Source organism: Nicotiana tomentosiformis, chromosome 6 (genome assembly GCF_000390325.3).
Source record: "Nicotiana tomentosiformis chromosome 6, ASM39032v3, whole genome shotgun sequence".
Taxonomy (NCBI): Eukaryota; Viridiplantae; Streptophyta; class Magnoliopsida; order Solanales; family Solanaceae; genus Nicotiana; species Nicotiana tomentosiformis.
The window spans coordinates 147941014-147959217 of record NC_090817.1 but is presented as its reverse complement, the minus strand read 5'-3'; the positions used below and the strand labels follow the sequence as shown (position 1 = coordinate 147959217).

General features: G+C 35.1%; 3 protein-coding genes across 4 annotated transcripts; 2 read left to right on the top strand and 1 right to left on the bottom strand.

The window, feature by feature from the left end:
• Window positions 1-94: 94 nt before the first annotated feature.
• LOC104101433 (methyl-CpG-binding domain-containing protein 4-like) lies at window positions 95-2080 on the top strand. 2 transcript variants are annotated; one of them, XM_009608875.4, is made up of 3 exons: window positions 95-211; window positions 396-873; window positions 1897-2080. In XM_009608875.4, exons 1-2 carry the CDS (start codon window positions 182-184, stop codon window positions 870-872), a joined length of 507 nt encoding a protein of 168 aa, XP_009607170.1. In that variant the 5' UTR covers window positions 95-181; the 3' UTR covers window position 873; window positions 1897-2080. The 2 variants fall into 2 exon arrangements, with proteins under 2 accessions (XP_009607170.1, XP_009607169.1); XM_009608874.4 differs by lacking the exon at window positions 1897-2080 and having other exon boundaries at window positions 396-1061.
• Window positions 2081-4433: 2353 nt separating this feature from the next.
• On the top strand, window positions 4434-7802 carry LOC104101432 (auxin-binding protein T85). The gene is made up of 5 exons (XM_009608873.4): window positions 4434-4599; window positions 4972-5078; window positions 5544-5747; window positions 6463-6530; window positions 7278-7802. The coding sequence occupies exons 1-5, from the start codon at window positions 4524-4526 to the stop codon at window positions 7384-7386; spliced, it is 564 nt and encodes a 187-aa protein (XP_009607168.1). The 5' UTR covers window positions 4434-4523; the 3' UTR covers window positions 7387-7802.
• Window positions 7803-8023: 221 nt separating this feature from the next.
• LOC104101431 (RNA demethylase ALKBH10B-like) lies at window positions 8024-12999 on the bottom strand. The gene is made up of 7 exons (XM_009608872.4): window positions 12242-12999; window positions 10549-10673; window positions 10316-10433; window positions 9759-9869; window positions 9520-9635; window positions 9269-9423; window positions 8024-8936 (listed from the first exon to the last, which is right to left on the bottom strand). Exons 1-7 carry the CDS (start codon window positions 12774-12776, stop codon window positions 8474-8476), a joined length of 1623 nt encoding a protein of 540 aa, XP_009607167.1. The 5' UTR covers window positions 12777-12999; the 3' UTR covers window positions 8024-8473.
• Between the last annotated feature and the right edge of the window lie 5205 nt (window positions 13000-18204).

Genomic DNA, 18204 nt, shown 5'->3' with positions numbered 1-18204 from the left:
ACATTATTCCTAAACTACTGAGGGCCCTATGCTCTAATTTCCATACTTTTGTCCTTTTGCTATTGTTTTTTTATTTTTTAGCCGTATCCGTCTGACCTTTTTTGTGTAACTTAAAAAAGAAACAAAGCAGTCTCCACTACCAGAGGGTAACTGTGGCTTGTCGTTTTGACTACACTCAAAAATGGTGAAAGACTCTCCAAAACCCCCCAAGGTAAATTTCTTATCAATATCTCTGTCGATTTACTATTTTGGAATAGTAAAAAGTACACGGGTGCTTCTGGGTTTTGCTGGAAAATTTTCATAAACAGAGATCTGGGATTTCACCATTATCTTTGCATTTTTTTAAGGTGAATCGAATTGCTAAATTTATGTTAAATTTTTTTATTTTGTGACAGCCGTCGAATCCATCGGTAAGCATATGGGCAGCACAATGTGGAAAATGCTTCAAATGGAGAATGATTTCAACACAAGAAGAGTTTGAAGAAATCAGAAGTAAATTTATTGAAGAACCCTTTTTCTGCAACAAAAAGCCTAATGTTTCTTGTGAGGATCCAGCAGATATTGAGTACGATTCATCTCGAACTTGGGTTATTGACAAGCCCAATACGCCCAAAACCCCAAATGGGTTTAAGAAAAATATGACCCTGAGGAGAGATTACTCTAAAATGGATATTTATTATGTTACTCCTTCAGGGAAAAGAGTAAGATCTTCTACTGAGTTGGGCACTTTTCTTCAGCAAAATCCTGAGTTTAGCGATTTATCAGTTTCAGATTTCAGCTTTACCAGCCCCAAAGTTATGGATGACACTATACCCTCTAGCGCTGTTCTTGCCAACTCCAACAAGAAGGCCGCAACTAGTAACACTAAATGAGGTAGTGGACGTAGCAGTTTTTTTTTTTTTATTGTGTTCTGTTGGTGCAGTTTTCACAGTCATGTTATTTGTTAGCATAGTTTTCTAGTAGAACATCTTTCACAATTGCATAGTTTGTCTCCAAATGTGGCGGTTCCACTTTTACAATATTCTTGAATCGTTGGAAGAGCTTATTTTTATTTTGTATAATAGTAGTCTCTGAGATGAGTTTATATGGTCATGGTTAGTGAGGATTGATATAGTCGACCCCTTGTTTTGGACAGATCAGAAATAGAGGCTGTGAACTCTTCTCAACCGAAAATGTTGTTATGGTTTTTGGTAGGAAAACCCAAATCTTGGAATACACTAGTCAAGTGGATGGTAAAACTCAGTCCTGAATAATGATATTCTTAAAAATACTGAAGCAAAATATGTAACTTGGCCTGTGTTTGCAAGGAGCATAGAAAGAGAACCCCTTGAAGGGGAGCCTTGGCGTAACTGGTAACGTTATTGCCACATGTGACTAGGAGATCACCGGTTTGAGTCGTGAAAATAGTCTCTTGCAGAATTGTAGGGTAAAGTTGCATACAATAGACTCTTGTAGCCTGGTCCTTCCACGGACTCCGCGCATAGCGGGAGCTTAGTGCACCGGGCTGGCTTTTATAGAAAGAGAACTGCTAGGTACAACATAGAAAGCTAAGATCAAAACATGGTTAAGGGATGCATCTGGGGCCAAAATTCTCCCGATTTGCAAACTTGCAGTTTCAGTCTTTCTACTCTTTATCAGATTGAAAAAAGAACAATATGACGCTTGTATATAGCCTGCTCTCAGAAGGACTAGTTGAGAACACCATCATCGATCACCTATACTGCAGAAAACTGTGAGCTTTTTCGTAGGTTGGCCTGTTCTTTTCTTCTGTCTGAAAGATTCATCACTTGCATCTTCTTCACTTCCAGTTATCTACATACTGGATATTGGATACTTCCAGTTTGCCAGGGTTTATGCCCTCACAATTTAACTGTGAACATTCCTCTTCTTCGTTAGGTTCACTGGCAGGGGAAATGTCAGATCAATGGGCGGCAGAGTTCATACTATGAAGCACATATATCTGCAAGTTTAGCATCTCACTTACAATTTTATGCAGGCGTTTCTTACTCTCCTTAAATTTGTAAATATGCTGTTTCGTACATCAAGTCGTGTATAGAAAGAAAGTTCGTTCTTCTTCAAAGAGATAGTCACCCGCCCTTCAAGATAAGAGGCTTCAACCATAGTTAGAATTAGAGGTGGCAAAATAGTTAAAAGAAAATAATTATTCACCCATATTATCCATTAAAAAATGGGTTGGATAATGAACTTTTTAAAAACGGGTTGAATATGGATAAGAACTATATTATCCACTTAGAAAATGGATAACTAATGTGTTTAACTTTTACATTTGTAAAACCTCAAGTTGGGGGTACCTCAAGTTTGAGAGAGTAGGAATTCTCCCATAACTGATCATATTCAAGAAGTCATGGATAATATGGATATATATTATCCGTCGGATAACCCGTTTTTTATCCGTCTCAAATGCGGGTCGGGTCGGATAATTTATATATTTTTGAATTACTCGTTTTCGACCCGCCCCGCCCGTTTGCCACCCCTAGTTAGAATCTATGTCAAATCTTCCAGGCAGCTTACTTCTCACTCTCAGTAACATCTGTTCTGCCTCAATATGATGAGCTGATCAAACTCTGTAGATCAAAACATGTAAAGATTGCAGAAGTACTAGTACAAATTAAATATGATCAGTCCAATCACCTTGTAACTGTTGTGCTACTTATTGTTTTACATTTTTCCGCATTAAAATCACAATAAAGGAAACTGATATGCCAGAGGGAGATCCATAACAGCAGAACTGCATATGCGAAGATACATGAATATCTCTTTTTTCTTGCTTAATATCGTAAGAATCGAAGGAGGACCGGGGCAACGCCAAGAGATTCGATGTATTTGGTGAAATAGTTAAGGTGCGCGCTTAGTTCGAATATCACTTGTTAAAAATATCTCATACACAAGTTTACTCATTATTAGGAGTGTAAAAATTCATACCACACCAATTTTTCGTTATTCTATTATGTATAACAAAAATTGAACTTTTCGAAACCGTTTCAATCATATCGGTTTCTCTTCGGTATTGGTATGAGTCGGTTAATTTTCGATATTTTTTTAAAATGTCATGTAAAAGTCATTAGTCGGAGTAGAATATAATAACATATGTATTTTTATAGTACTTAGCAAAACGTTTTTGACATTTTTATATTTTTACATTTGAAAGGGTGATAAATTAAGAAAATATGAAAGATGGCTGGAGTATAGATCCATCACCTATTTTACAGCGGCGTAAAAGAAACTACGCAAATTAATACAAAGAAAATATAAATCACACGAGTGAAAAGATATTAACGAAGCTCGGACTGAGACTCAAGAATAAAATCTATAGAAGATTGAATATTCAAAAAGGTAAATCTAAGTCGTATGAAAGGAAACATATTTATTTGCTACTCATAATCGCTACAATACCTTGTGTCTTAGCTTGCTAGTTATGTTGGAAATAATTTAGTTTCAGTAGGAGTAACACAGTAGGTTTGAGAATTAGGATTTTGAGTTTAATTATTGTTGACTTGTAACTGTTTTCATAATCCCAACACCAAGGAAAAATTTAATACTTTATTATTTTTAAAATTAATATATAAATATATTTTTGATATGTAAATTTACTCGGTACGGTTCAATATTTTTTCGGTTTATTTTCATAAAATAAAAGGCCTACTGTAATTATCGGTACGGTTATAGATTTATATTAAAACTTATAATTTTATTTAAAAAAATCTAAAAATCGATTCAGCACGGTACGATAAGGTTTGATCGGTTTTTAAATATCAATCGAAATCCCTACTCATTACCGGTGATTCGTTGTTTGTGATGTCAATGCAAAATTATTCTTGAAAAGGAAAAAAACAGTATATTACGCATTAGATAGATGAAGAAGCTCTGTGTAAAGTAAACTATCATTCACCTAAGACGTTGACAACTTTCTATTATTTTATATTCCCGTGATCGATATTACTTTATGGTATTTTCTCAGTTTCACTACTTGAATTATTAATATGTACAAAATTTAGTTCTTATCATTTTAATAATAATAATACTCACAATTCTATAATTTTTATTTTCTTGTGTTAGTTAATAAAGTCAATTCAAATGTTGTATAAAGTAATTCTTCTACCCATTTTATATGACTATTACCTTAGGATATAAAATATTTTTAAAAATTTTGTGATTTAATATATTAATATAATATAATTTCTAAATGGATGTAAGATTTATTATTTTTAAAAATACTTAAAGAATCAATATCTTCTTTTGAGTTTTAAAAAGCCCATGACTCGTCAAGCGGCCCATTGCGCACCTTTTGTTGGGGCAAGTGCACGGATAGCCATTCTCAGGCTATTTAGAGATTAGCCGATGTTTATTTTTATCCTGAAACTGGCTAATTTCTAAATAACGGCGCGAGTGGCTACCTGGTGTCATTTTTACCCTTTTCTACTGGATCTTTCTCGACGTTTTCTCCAAACGACCGGCAAGGTGATGAGAGTGGAGTTTCCAGTTTGCAGATTGACAGTTTGAGAATGGCTCGCCATGTTCTCGTAGTGGTAGCTGTTTTGTTGTTCGCGACTGCTGAAGCTTCTCAATGCTCAATTAACGGCATGTCTTCTCATCATTTCCTCTGTGTTTATGAGAAAATTTTGAAAATTTAGGTGTAGTTATTGTAGGTACGCACCATTATCACAGAGGAGTAGTGGACGCTGTTATATTCTGTTCTTACTAATTTAAAATCCTGCATCCGTTTAAAGTTGGGCAAATTCCTTTAGTAATATAGAAATATGATTTGCAGAGCTTAAAGGCTGACTGAAATACCAAAAGTTGTTGATATGCTGAATTATTTCACATTATTTGGGAATTTAGAACTGTAAATAAATGAAATGAGTGTGATCAGTCTACATTTGGATGTTATTATGAGCAAAAATTTCCTATCCTGATTAAAGTTTAGAAGCCAAATTTTTAATTGTTATGTAGGATTACCACTTGTGAGGAATATCAGCGAGCTTCCACAGGAAAACTATGGGAGGTCCGGTTTATCTCACACTACAATTGCAGGTTCAGTCTTGCACGGCATGAAAGAGGTTCTTTTTCCAACTACTCATTCTAGAATTCAGTCTACTTTGCTGTTCTGCTTGCAGTTGCTTAGTGCTCCCTCAGTTCCAATTTGTTTGGTATAGTTTGAATCGGCACTTTAAGAAATAAAATGAAAATTTTGAAACTTATGGTCACAGACATTCCATAAAATTTTTTTGTCTACAAAAGCTTTTCATTAAGCTTAAAATGAAAATTTTAAAGTTAATTGTTTCCAAATATAGAATCTTTTTGGAACGGACTAATAAGAAAATAATGTCAAACAAATTAGAACGGAGGGAATATTGACTTGTTGAAACTATTCACTGACCTGGATAGAACGTAGATAAAATGGATTCATATAGCCTATCCTAACTAATTTGATTGAAATGAAGTTGATTGATTGTGAATATTGGCTATTCGGTTTCAAATTGCCGCTATTTACTTGGGTTTCATCACTATGGTTTTATGTATAGATAGAAGTGTGGCTTCAAACATTTGCCCCAGGATCTCGCACACCAATACACAGGCACTCATGTGAAGAAATTTTCGTCGTCTTGAAGGGTCAAGGCATTCTATATCTCACTCCTAGTTCACATTCAAAGTACCCGGGGAACCCGCAGGAGTTCCATATATTCCCTAATAGCACCTTCCATATCCCTGTTAATGATGTTCACCAGGTAGGCTGTCTGCCTTGTTCTCCATTTTTCTTTATCTTACCTGAGTTCAAAATTAGTACTGCAAGATGTGAATAGGAGTTCAATAACTTGATCTGCCGAAGAAACTCCTAGTTGGTGCATTTATTAATGTTGCAGTTAGTTTTATAGAAACAAATACCCACAAAGATTTCTAATTTTTATGTTTTGAATCGTCATCTATCAGGTAACAAATTAATTATGGAAAGGATCAGTTAATATTTTACCAGGTTTCTAGGAAACTCTTGGTCTGCAAGTCATGATTTGTTTTTGTGTGAGATATGTTCTATCTACTTCATGGCAAATATACCTGCTTTTCTTCCCTTACCTTGGAAGTTCTCGCGCTCTGCTTATGGCAATATATCTGATAATGGGTCTGGTTCTCACCGTTGAACAATCATGGGAAAAGCCAAGTTCCCTTTTGGAATTCTACTTGCATCCCTTCAAATAATCTATCTTCTATGAGGACTAAGTTGTTAGTGTAGCTTGTCTAAAGTCCTATGCCAGTGCTGCATCTTGCAGTCGCAAATCCCAACAGAGATCATATGTCAAGTGAATTACAACTTCTTAAATAGGTTCCATCTCTATGCACATATGACTGCAAATCACAAAACCCAACAGAGCCCATACATCAACGAATTACAACTTCTTAATTCCATATTTATGACTGGAAACATACTTTTACTTTTTGTCATTACAGGTATGGAACACTGGTGAGCATGAAGATCTACAAGTTTTAGTTGTTATCTCGCGTCCTCCAGTGAAGGTGTAAGTAAACTATGCTAAATATTAACTTCCAACCCACCATTTCACAGATAATCATATGACATCAATTCATCCATGCTTAATATGTTTCATTAACCTTTTCATTTCATACTTTTGTTTCTATGTTATCCCCATGGTGAAAGAGACTACATATAAATTTCATCTGCTGACAAGGACCAGTACTTGGACCACATTAGACATGAGTTGTGAGTTTTTCTGGTGCAGTTACCCCTATGTTGCAGGTTGTGTTGCTTCACCATAATTAATACAAATTTGTCATTCTCATCAAGATCTACACACTTGTAACCCTTCTTCGAGAAAAATAATAAACAAAAGAGAGGGAGGGAGGGAACCTCCGTGGTGCCATATTAATAATACACTACTATTACTCGAAAAAAGAGAGAGGGAGGGAGGTTTTTGTTTTATAGGGGAGATTAAATGACTTTGAATAAAAAAAATAAAAGAATATATTGAAAGCAAAAATTTGTCAAGACTTGGAGGTCAGCCTTTTTTGTGAATTTGAAAGCAACTTGTGGTTCTAAGTTCATGATGTACTAAATGTGTAAATTCTTGCAAGTGCTTTTCTGAAAATACAAACATGTCTAGTTTACGACCAAGGACAGAATGTTTCAGTATTGATGCTACTCATCTTTCCTGACTGTGTGCAAATAAAATTTTGCTATAAGTCCATCTTATGCCAGCCTTTGATTGTTACTTAGCAGAAATTTGTTTTCTTGCACTTATTTTCAGGTTTATGTATGATGACTGGTCGATGCCACACACGGCTGCCAAATTGAAGTTTCCTTATTACTGGGATGAGGAATGTTATCAGACAACTTCGTGGAAAGATGAGCTTTAACTATCCAACCCAAAGAAGTACACTATGGCATTTGACTACATAAGCATGATGTTTGATACTTTCCGATATAACATTGGGATCTTGCTTACTTGTCCTACAAGTTAAAGATCGACTAAACGAAGAGCAACTTAACAGGCCTGGATGGATTTTATCGGTGTTGCAGTTGTACATTGTAGAAAATGTATCTTAAAAGAATATCTGATGCCTATACTTATGGTTATTTAGTCGCCAACGTTGAGAGAGCTTTAGTTTTTAGTTGCTTCTAGAACATTATTTCTTACATATTTCGATATTGTATATTGAATATATTAAGCCAGGATCACTACATGCAGTTTACTGGTTGCGGTTACTGCATTTCAACTCTGTGTTGTATATGAACCGGAGATTAGTTCTATGTATTCCATCCATCTTGTATATATCTGAATCCTGACAATATAGAGATCATAACTAATTAGTTTACAAAAACCATAGTCCATAGTTTCAATCACCAGATGAACAATAGTAAGCTCCAAACTCTTGTCATCAAACCGTGTAATATTAAATCAGAGCTTCAGAAAGAGTTTAAGACCAAATTTCCTAGACATTTACAAAAAGTTGATGAATTTCAAAGTATCTAGACATGCTATTTCACTAGATATGGAGAAATTGGATTCGTTCGTACCAAGGCTCAACAAGCCAATTAAGATCAAATACAATTGAAGAAGCATGTGATAACAGTAAACACTCGATAACCCCAAAAATGTACTGAGTAAATAAAGAAGAGAAACCAAATGTAATTACCTTAAATCAACCTCTACTGGCCTTGAAGAGATTGAGAGAAAAACAAAAAGCTAAATACAAAATTCAACCTTCTGCACAGGCTAATACACACTCAACTAAGCAGAATATCTGTAAAGCCTCTTATGGTTAGCATCAGTGGAAAAGAACAGCACCCAACACCTAACTAAGAGATGGAAAATCTTTGGAGGTATAAAAAGACAGAAGATACACACTCAGCACATGAGCTCCGTGTACATACGCAAAAAAGGATGTCGGATTACTTTTGACTGTAGCGCTTATGGTGTAGAGTGTCTTGATAATTCAGGCACTAGACATCCATACTTGCTTCTGAAGTGCTCTCTGATTTAGGCGAATCGCCTGGGGAAGGTAACTCAAGAAACCGCCTTTTCTGGGCACGTGGTGGAAGGTGTTTTACAGGTTTTCTTGATAATGGAAGAAAGACACCAGTACCATTATGTGGTATCCTTTTGGGGTTCAGAACCATTGGACGAATAGGAGGTAACATAACTGCTGGAGCTCCAAGGAAACCCCATTTAGGAATCACATCCATTATCTTATAACCATTAGCTGCTCCATTTGCAGTTGAATATTGTGTTGGGACACCAGGTTGCCATAAGGTCATTGCTCTAGTCAGAGGAGGGACTTCTGAGGAAAAGCTATCCATTTTTGTTCTTACTTTGAAGAATGTAATAGCAACTCTTTTGCTAGCAGATGAGCACAGCGCATGCCTAGCCATATCAGCACTATTCCCTCTCATGACCAAAAGAGACCTGCCAAATATAAAAAGAAAGGTAGAATGTCAACCATGAGATAATAGTTGTTTGATAAGTAGATTGCTAACAGACTCAAACCCCACTAGCATGGACCCTTCTTTCATCTGAGAAATGGAAGAACGGAAATAAAGATTTACTACAAGAGGAAAATTGAAATACAGCATAATAGATTAAGGCAGGACATGTTCAGAATTATCTCTTAGTCTCATTACTTTACCAGAGTAAACACAGACTTACTAAATTGATACCGACTCTATGATCGCTGAGACCACAAATATATGGAGAAAGCTTTATATTGTGAACCCCCTCAGATTTGTGAAGATGCATACCCTTCTTTTAGAGAAAGCATGAACGATCCTTTGTAGTTCCCATCACTGTCACATACAAGAGTTCTACCAAATGCCATCATCGATTCAGAGAGGAGAAGGGTAGACACAGGCTGGTCTAAATGAGGTGGTTTCAAGAAAGGCTGTGAATACTCTCCCTACATATAAGCCAGGAAATAAGCTTTTAGGCTTCAGTTTTTACCAATCAAAATGTACAAAGGCTAAGATTAATCTTGCATAAATGTTTCACAAACCTCATCAAAGAAGTTGATGATGCAGCTGTTAGGTCTTCTACTGTCTGATATTAGATGCCACTGAATCAAGTGGTCTATGACACCTTGTAAAAGAGCTGGAATAGGTTCAATGTTACCTGAAGGTTGACATCTCGCAGTTAGGCTTGAAGTGAATTGTCGAGGGTCATAAAGTTGAGAAGCATTCAGAAGTTTTATTGCAGCAAACGATAGATATGCGTTAAGACACAGCTTTCACTTACTCTTTTGATATGTGGCCTCCTCTTTTATATGCCTGAAAATTGGGGTGCCAAACTGAATCAGCTCTCTTTTGTTGCCCTTCACTTGCTGGTTGAATAAAACAAAAGTTTCACCTATAAGGCAATCACATGCAATTCAGGGAGGATATCCAAGATAAACAGGTGATTTTGAAGAATGCCGATTAAAAGATCAGACAGTAATAAAGAGCATTTATGACTTCCTTTCAAGAAGTATGATGTCTTAAAATGCAAGCAGTAAAAACTCGTCAACAAAAGCTACAAAACAGAAGATTGATTTGAGCTTTTGATGATTGTACAGTTCACAATAGAGGCAACATAGTAATCAGCATAGATCTCAGGTACCGAGAAAATTTTCACTAGGAAGAAAGTATTCATGGAAAAGCCTATTATAGTAAGCTAAGGCAGCTATAACGAGACAAGAAAATGAATTCCCAAACCTGCTTGAGCAAAAGTATAGGAGGTGTCCTTTACTATCTCAAACTTCGCCCCAAAAAGGAAACAACACTAACTATAAAAGTGTCATGAATCACAGGATCCACCTGAGAGATCACCATTCTGGCCAGCAGCTCGAAGTTCATTCACAAAGTCATTTAATTTCGAGATTTCATTTGGAGTAAATACGTCTTCGAATAACTTCAAACCTCTTACTACATTCACCTGCCAGTCACAGATTATGGAAGCACGCTTAAGGCCTTCACATTATGGATCAACTTTAAAACTGAATGCCATCCTTCACAGAAAGCATGCAAACTAACTGCGATTGAAAACTCACCATACGCCCTTTAACTGGCTCCTTTGATACAAACCCCTTTGTCATCTTGATGTGGGCGTGCCTTGCCTCACAGTTCTCATGGTTTGAGCAGAATTCAACACTTTCTACCGAAGGCTCTACAGATCCTGTACAATGAAAGAAAACATACATGTATACATTTAGAATGATCGTAGCCTGAGTAAAACATGATTAGTTAAGCCAAAGGACGAACACACATATATGATTGCTTGAGCTGAATTAAATTTCTCTGGGAATAGTATGAAAACTATTTACATTGGAAATAAATACGACAGAAAGATGGCCGTCACCACTCGCCATTGAGAATGTATCAAGATAAAGTAACTTTCCTAGCAAAAAGATATTCTGAGACAGACAACTGAACTGCATATAGTATTGCTACTTTATTAGTTTAGTTGCTGCCCTCATTTGCGATTACTATCATAGGACTGTCGCCCCTATTTTTAACGGACTTATTCTACTCTATTAGAAGCACTTTTTTTTATAATATGGAATCTCAAAGATTGAATTTAGCTGTCACATTAGTCAACAAGCTTTCCTAACCAGACAACCTGCAAAGAAGAAGCCAACAAGACAGAGCATGATGTTCGTAAAAGCATCAAACGGTTTAGACCACCAAATAAAGTCAAAATTTTGGTGACCCGATCCTGGTCCCAAACCTAGGTAAGGATATAGCTAACAGAGCCGCCCAACCTCACACTGTCACACACAGAGGGCATTTGCCACACAACTCACTGAGCTATTCTGATTCTGGGACTAACAACTGAATTATAACATTCATTTCTTCCCATCTCGGTTGTCTCAAACTTGTTCCATCAAAACCTCGGGAAATTAACAGCATTTATCCAATACTTCTCAGTCCCAATAACAAAGGGCAGAAAAATACAGAGGACTGGAATAGCAAAGCTTCCTTTTTAAAAAATCAATATCTAAAATTTGAATATCTCTGACGAATTTGACTAGCTTCACTTACGAATTGCCTTCGTTCCAAGAGGAGAAAAGGACTTGAGAAAAATGAGAACTTTAATCAATCAGTCTACTATAATACAATTCCAGTTGGAAAAGAAAACTACTAGTATAATACAATTCCAAATTAGTTAGGTCGGTTATTTATTATATCAAACTAATTTTAGCTGACGGCCAACTTAGAGTAACCGTTTTTCTTTAATCCAGGCTTAGAACCAAACATATTTTATTTTGTGAAACATTAGATTATAGCAGCGTTAATGGAGTAGAAATTAAATTTCAAAAGCCAGAGTCAAAGATAAGCTGAACATTGTTGACTATCTAAAAGTGGGATGGGATAAAAACAAAAGTTAAAATTCAACACTTTCATTAAGCTTAGAACTCCAATTTTGCTTAAGATCTGCAATTTCTTAAAAATGGATTTGACGTTAATTAAGAGTAGAACTCTTTCATCGAAATAATGGAAAATTGGTTCAACACTTAACAAAGAAATTGATCTTGTAAATATCTCTTGTAATTTAATTTCTAACCTCTTTCCTGTAAAAATAAATATTTCTCATGAAATTTGACATAAAGCTAAAACAAAAAAAAATATTAATAACGGACCACAAAACCAATTGACCCCAAAATAATACATTATTTATGCTCTGAATATTTGCTGTTTTTATTGAATACTGCACTAACTATAATTAAACTACGTACTACTTACCTGTATCAGTGATCTCACTTTCAGGAGAATCATGTGATTCATCTTCATCCACCACTTCACTTCCTGCATTTTCGGAGCTCTCTACGGAATGCTTACTTTCCTTGTCACCCAAAGAACCGTTCACTTCTGCGTCACTCTGTTTAGCTTCAGTCAACTCCTCCTCCTCTCTCTCCTTTAATTTTCTGTCAGCGACTTTCCGTAGCTCAACGGTAACCTCGGTAATGGAACAGTACTTTTGCATCTGAAGAATCGGGATCCAATTCAGCCGCCGGCGATGAACGGCAGCGAACACCGATTCATACTCCGATGATCTCCCGCCTTCAAGCTGTGTAATATGGTTGCATAACGCATCAATTGTTGCATTTGCAGCTGCGAATTCCCCTCTGAACCACGCTAATATTGCGTCCTTAGCAAATGTCTCCGACACTACGGTCGGAGGTGGTGGTTTCACCACCGGACTAGCTGCCTCCGGCGTAACCGTAGGTGCTAATGGTACTACACGGTGGTGTCCAACAGCAGCGACAGCTGGCGACATATTAATCAATCAATTACGCCTTAATCTCAAACTAGTATGAGTCACTAATAAAAATATGGCGAAGTGTTTAATTAACTAGTAGTTGGATTAGTATTTTTTGAATGCTTCGAATATTTGGCAAGGATTTTCTGGTTTAGTAAAGAGAGGAAAATGTACCGAAAAAATGAAAAAAGAACAGAATGATTAAACACGAATAATAATTGATTTAAAAGGGAGGGTTTTGTTAGAGAGATTTTGGTGAAGGGGTTTTGAGTATTTAAAGGCACGTTCATGGCGACTTTTGCGATAGTGACAGTCCGTACAGCGTGTACCCAGGTGTCACAATATGGAAATTCTAATTATATATTTATTGATTAAATATCAATTTAAATTATGTATACTAACAGTAAAATTAAATTTTACATTATCAGAGTAAATTTAATTGGTTATGGTAGGTTGCATTTTTATTTTCTAGATAATCATATCAAACTTCTTCTTTACAAAAAGTTACCTGGTATGTATTATAAGTCAATAGTCTAAATTGAATTTAGATCATAATTTTATTTTCTTGAAATAAAATTTACAGCTTATATTAAACAAAAAGTATTAGTATTAGTCATATTTTTATAAGAAAGATATTTTAAACTATTATAAAAACGGCGTTTGACTTTTCTAAAATGATAGGATTAATAGAAAATATTATTATTTTGACAGTGAAATTATAGCAATACAAATTAAAGCAACACTAGGTTGGTGTTTACCCACTAATAAATTCACCCTATGTCATTTTGCTACAGGTCAAATCTCATCATAAGAAGGGGAAAAAAAAATCTCTTTTTCACGTTTTTTTCAAAGTTGGCTGGCCGCATCACTAAACAAATGTGATTATTTTACAAAAAAACAGTTATTATTGTGAAATTAAAAATGTGAAAACAATAAAGTTGATTATATGTATTGCACATGAAACATATGGTTAATAATAAGGAAGCTAATGCTGGCGTGGGCCAAAACCAATAAGCTAGGATACTGACAATATGTGGCAGTATAGTATAAATCTTTTTTAACCTTTAAAACAAAAAAGAAACCTTTGTTAGTGTTAACTGCAAGGCTCTAATTCATCTGCTTAATTCCTTTTACATAGTTAAAAAGCAAACCAGACTTAATTTTGCTCATGATCACTAGAATCTGAATAATTTCCTATTAAGATATAATTTTTTGTCGACCTTTTTCTTTTGGAAACTAACAACTTATATTAATCACACAACATTCCTAAGTTTAGGAGGAGCTCTAACATTATAAACATAAGTTATTTCTCTTGCAATATTATTCTTTAAACTTTGTCCAGGGCGGAGCCACAGTGTCGTTTACGGGTTCGGCCGAATTCAGTAGCTTTTGTTCAAACCCTATATTTATATTAAGAAATTTAATAAATATGTACAAATTATTAATTTAGTAACTTTGTAACTTAAAAAGATTATAATCTCGACCCCATATGGTTCAAATCCTAGCTCTATCTGTCTTCGTCGATCTTTCCGTGTAAGTAAAGTATACATAAAATAACGAGCATATTTAAAATCAAGGAAAAATCCTTAATTTTTCCTGTTTTATTTGTCAAAAAAAAAAAGTTGTTGATGTTTATTACTCCCTCTCTTCAGTTTTACTTGACACGTTTTGACTTTTCACGTCCCTTAAGAAATAATAAATGAAGTGCATAACTTATCATGATACTCATATTAATTGATGTATATTTTATTGGATTTGAGAAAATAATTTGAAATGAGCAATAAATACTGTGAGTATAACAGGAAAAAAAATTTATCTTCTCCTGATATGCGTAAAGTGACAAGTAAAAATAAAAATCTATTTTTAGTATATATGTCAACGTCTGTAAAAGCGAACGGAGGAGTAAGTATTCAACATCACGCACTTCCACCGCAGTACAACTTTGGGAATAAGCGAGATGGTCAAAAAATAAAGAAAAAAAGAGAGGAAAGAATGTTATTACTCCTTTCGGTTCATAATAAGTGATTTACACACTTTTAAGAGTCCGTTTGGATTGGCTTATTTTAAGTATTTTTAAGGTAAAATAGCTTTTAAGCCATTTTGTAATGTTTGGATAAAGTAAAAAAGTGCTTTTAAGCTAAAATATTTTTAAGCCATTTTGTTTTTAAGCTAAAATGACAAAAATAAGTCAAAAGCTAGAATTCCTAACTTATAACTTTTGGCTTAAAAGTCACTTAAAACAAGCTCATCCAAACGGGCTCTAACACATACTCCAACGCTATTTACTCCAAGGGCAATATAGGGAAAAAAACAATTAATTAATTCTTGAAATCTAAAAAAATCAGATATTTTGAACCACAAAAAGGGCCAAAAATCACTTATTGTGGACCAGATGGAGTATTAATAGAAGTTACGAGATTATTTTAGTTTAAGCATGCATTTGAATCAAGCGAAGGGCAATTGAAAACGGGTAATTAAGATATGAAAATAGGGTCACTGGAGAACGAAACAACAATTAGGAGCCCCTTTTTATGAAGTCAAAATAATAACACATTGATTTTATTATTTAAATAGTTGTTGCAAATTCCAAATCAGCTATCAATTTTAAAACAAATGAGGCCAATATTATAATTCCTCTAAGAATTATAAATATTGTTCCCCAAGGCCAGTTTTTTTCCCTGATCCGCAACCCCAACTCCATAAAAAACCCTGGCTTCGGTTTTTGAATATATAGAATGTTCTCTTTCAATAATTAGATTCTTTATTCTTCAGAGCATGAATCTGACCATTAGAGAAAAGTAGTTAATTAGGTGTGAAAGAGAAGAAATGTTTGTCAATGCTAAAGGGAGGAGTTGGTTACACAACTAATAGCTGTTTAATTAAGTTTTAAATGTGTAGCATATCTTATCTCATATCCATGAGTATGATTAAATAATTCTACCATGTGTTTTAGAGGATCCTAGGTGACACAGTGTCCCCTTAATTACATATGCAAATTATGTTTATACATGTCATTAGGTTGAAGACTGCCAACTAATTGCAGCTGTTTCTATAATGTTTATATCACATTAAAATCGTAGCGTTATTGTGAAAATCAAAGCGTTTAATTTGTCGACAAAAGTATTGACCTACTTTATAATTTCAAGACTCGTACCCTTTAGCACGTGGAATGTCAAGTCTCAAGTGCTTAATAGTAGAATTTATACGCTTTCAAAAGATTATTATCCATCTCTTTCAGAACGTTGTTGTATATGTTTGGACCTCAAATTTCGCTTACATAATCAAAAGGGCACCATCAAATAACCATGGGACTCTTCCACTTTCACTCACTCCAAAAGACACTTCCAGTAATTTATTACTCCCTCTCTCTCATTTTATGTAACCTGTTTCACTAGGCACGAAATTTAGGAAAGAAAAAAAAACTTTTGAAATAGTGTAATTTAAAACAAATTAAAAATATTTATATGGTTATCAAGTTTAAATTTAAGTTGTTTCTAGATATAGAAAAGTATTATTTTTTTTAAATTATATAAATTGGGACAAAAGGAATATTCGGTTTGGATAGATTACGGTCGAAGTTTATTCGTCAGTGTATTTTGTCAAACATTTCAAGGTATTTTTCTTTATAAAAGTTGTGATTTACTAGTGTAAAATTTTGTAATTGATTCTCTGAACTTACACAAAAGACTAAGAATGTGTTCACCCTCATCTGTTTGGGACGAATGAAGTAGTATTAAACAACAACGGGAGATGATGAAAGGATTAGTGACCGACCTTTGCCAAATAAAATGTCGTTCCAGATGCAAGAAAATTATTATACTCCTAATTATGTTTTCTTTTTAAATGGGATCGATTTATTTAAATATATACTAAGTCCTTTGCTCTTCAAATAATGTAATAGACACTGTTGACATTTTTTGTCTAATTATTAGACACTGTTGCTCTTCAAATAATTATTATACTCCTACTGCTTGGCTCCTTGGATGACTCTGTGGGTGCAAATTGAGTCTATTGTTACCTCATACTTCAACGCACACGAGAAGCCACATAAAGTACAGAGAAGCAGTGGACTTGTGCCTGTTTATTCAATTTTTTCATTAAGCAATCAGCTGAAATAAATATATAAATATGTATACGGTCAAAATCGAGTTTGTCCTTCGTGTGATTAATCAAGATTGGAGCATGATGGACCGAGGTTTGTCATCATAATATCGAGCTCGAGACCCAGAGGCCAATCAATATCGAGCTCGAGACCCAGAGACCGATTAATATCGAGCTTGAGTCAATATCGAGCTCGAGACCCAGAGACCGACCCATACCGAGACCGGCCAAGATCGAGATCGAGTCAAGGGACAAAAGAGCCTCTATAGCCACATTTGGGAAGAGAATCTCGGCGGAAATCACGAAAAAGTTAATTAATTAGTCTATCATGGGATCTCCACTATGTATTTTTAATTATACACAAAATGGGATTCCCCCACTATATTAAGAGTGGTTATTATTTGTAAGAGGGGACGGATACATACACACATTCATTCTAATATATACAGAAAACAGAGCCAATACTATCCTTTGGTGGCTTTTGGTATTTTAGTCAAATTGCTTCTTCTATCAATCGTTCTTACCCGATTTGGAGCTGATTAAACTTGAAGGCTTAGGCCAACTAGTTCATCTGGTTTGCATTCATTTCTTTTATAACTAATTTCAATACACACTTATTTATCTTTCCCGATTTGTACCAATTTATACCATGTAGCCTTAGAACTGCGTATAAATTCAACTCTATCCGTTTTTCGGGTAAACAGTTTGGCGCCCACCGTGGGGCTAAGGATAATAGTGGTTATTTGATACGAATCTCTGTGAAACACACTATTTTACACTTGCTCTTGGAAGTGTCTTTGATTTCAGGTTAAAAACGACGAACTCTCAATTAATGGCCCTACCTATCGACAACGAAGCTGGCCTTCAAGATAAGAATAATTGTCACGTCCCAAACTCGGGGAGCGCGACCGACGCTCAACCTAGTGAACCCGGTCGAGCAAGCTTGTTAGATTTTCTTCTACCCAAACTCATCCATGAATAAAGAGGAGATGCACTCCATTAATAAAACACTGAAAAATATTTCATTAACAACTTTCATTTAATTTCCATTAGCAGTTTCCTTCATAATTTCCAAAATATTATGATAATCGGCTTAATGAATGCATATTTTTATATATATCACCTCACATTTTGTTCACGTCTCGACGATTTGAGATGTTTAATATGATTGTTTGTGCTAAATTTTGGTATTTCTATGTGTAGGAATCATTCGGATGCAATTTGGGACGAAAGGGCACGAATTGGAGCGAAATCGGAACAAAATTGCAGAAATGAAAGTTGAGCGCCACAGCCAGCGTGGGGAGCTCGCTGTGGCGCACTTTACAGAAGCAAAGAAGTTTGAGCG

Coding starts and splice junctions, on each gene's coding strand:
- LOC104101433 (XM_009608875.4), top strand. CDS start 182: ATGGTGAAAGACTCTCCAAAACCCCCCAAG. Junction 212..395: donor ACTCTCCAAAACCCCCCAAG/GTAAATTTCTTA, acceptor ATTTTGTGACAG/CCGTCGAATCCATCGGTAAG.
- LOC104101432 (XM_009608873.4), top strand. CDS start 4,524: ATGGCTCGCCATGTTCTCGTAGTGGTAGCTGTTTTGTTGTTCGCGACT. Junction 4,600..4,971: donor TTCTCAATGCTCAATTAACG/GCATGTCTTCTC, acceptor ATTGTTATGTAG/GATTACCACTTGTGAGGAAT. Junction 5,748..6,462: donor CTGTTAATGATGTTCACCAG/GTAGGCTGTCTG, acceptor TTGTCATTACAG/GTATGGAACACTGGTGAGCA.
- LOC104101431 (XM_009608872.4), bottom strand. CDS start 12,776: ATGTCGCCAGCTGTCGCTGCTGTTGGACACCACCGTGTAGTACCATTA. Junction 10,434..10,548: donor AGCCAGTTAAAGGGCGTATG/GTGAGTTTTCAA, acceptor TGTGACTGGCAG/GTGAATGTAGTAAGAGGTTT. Junction 9,636..9,758: donor GGAGGCCACATATCAAAAGA/GTAAGTGAAAGC, acceptor GTCAACCTTCAG/GTAACATTGAACCTATTCCA.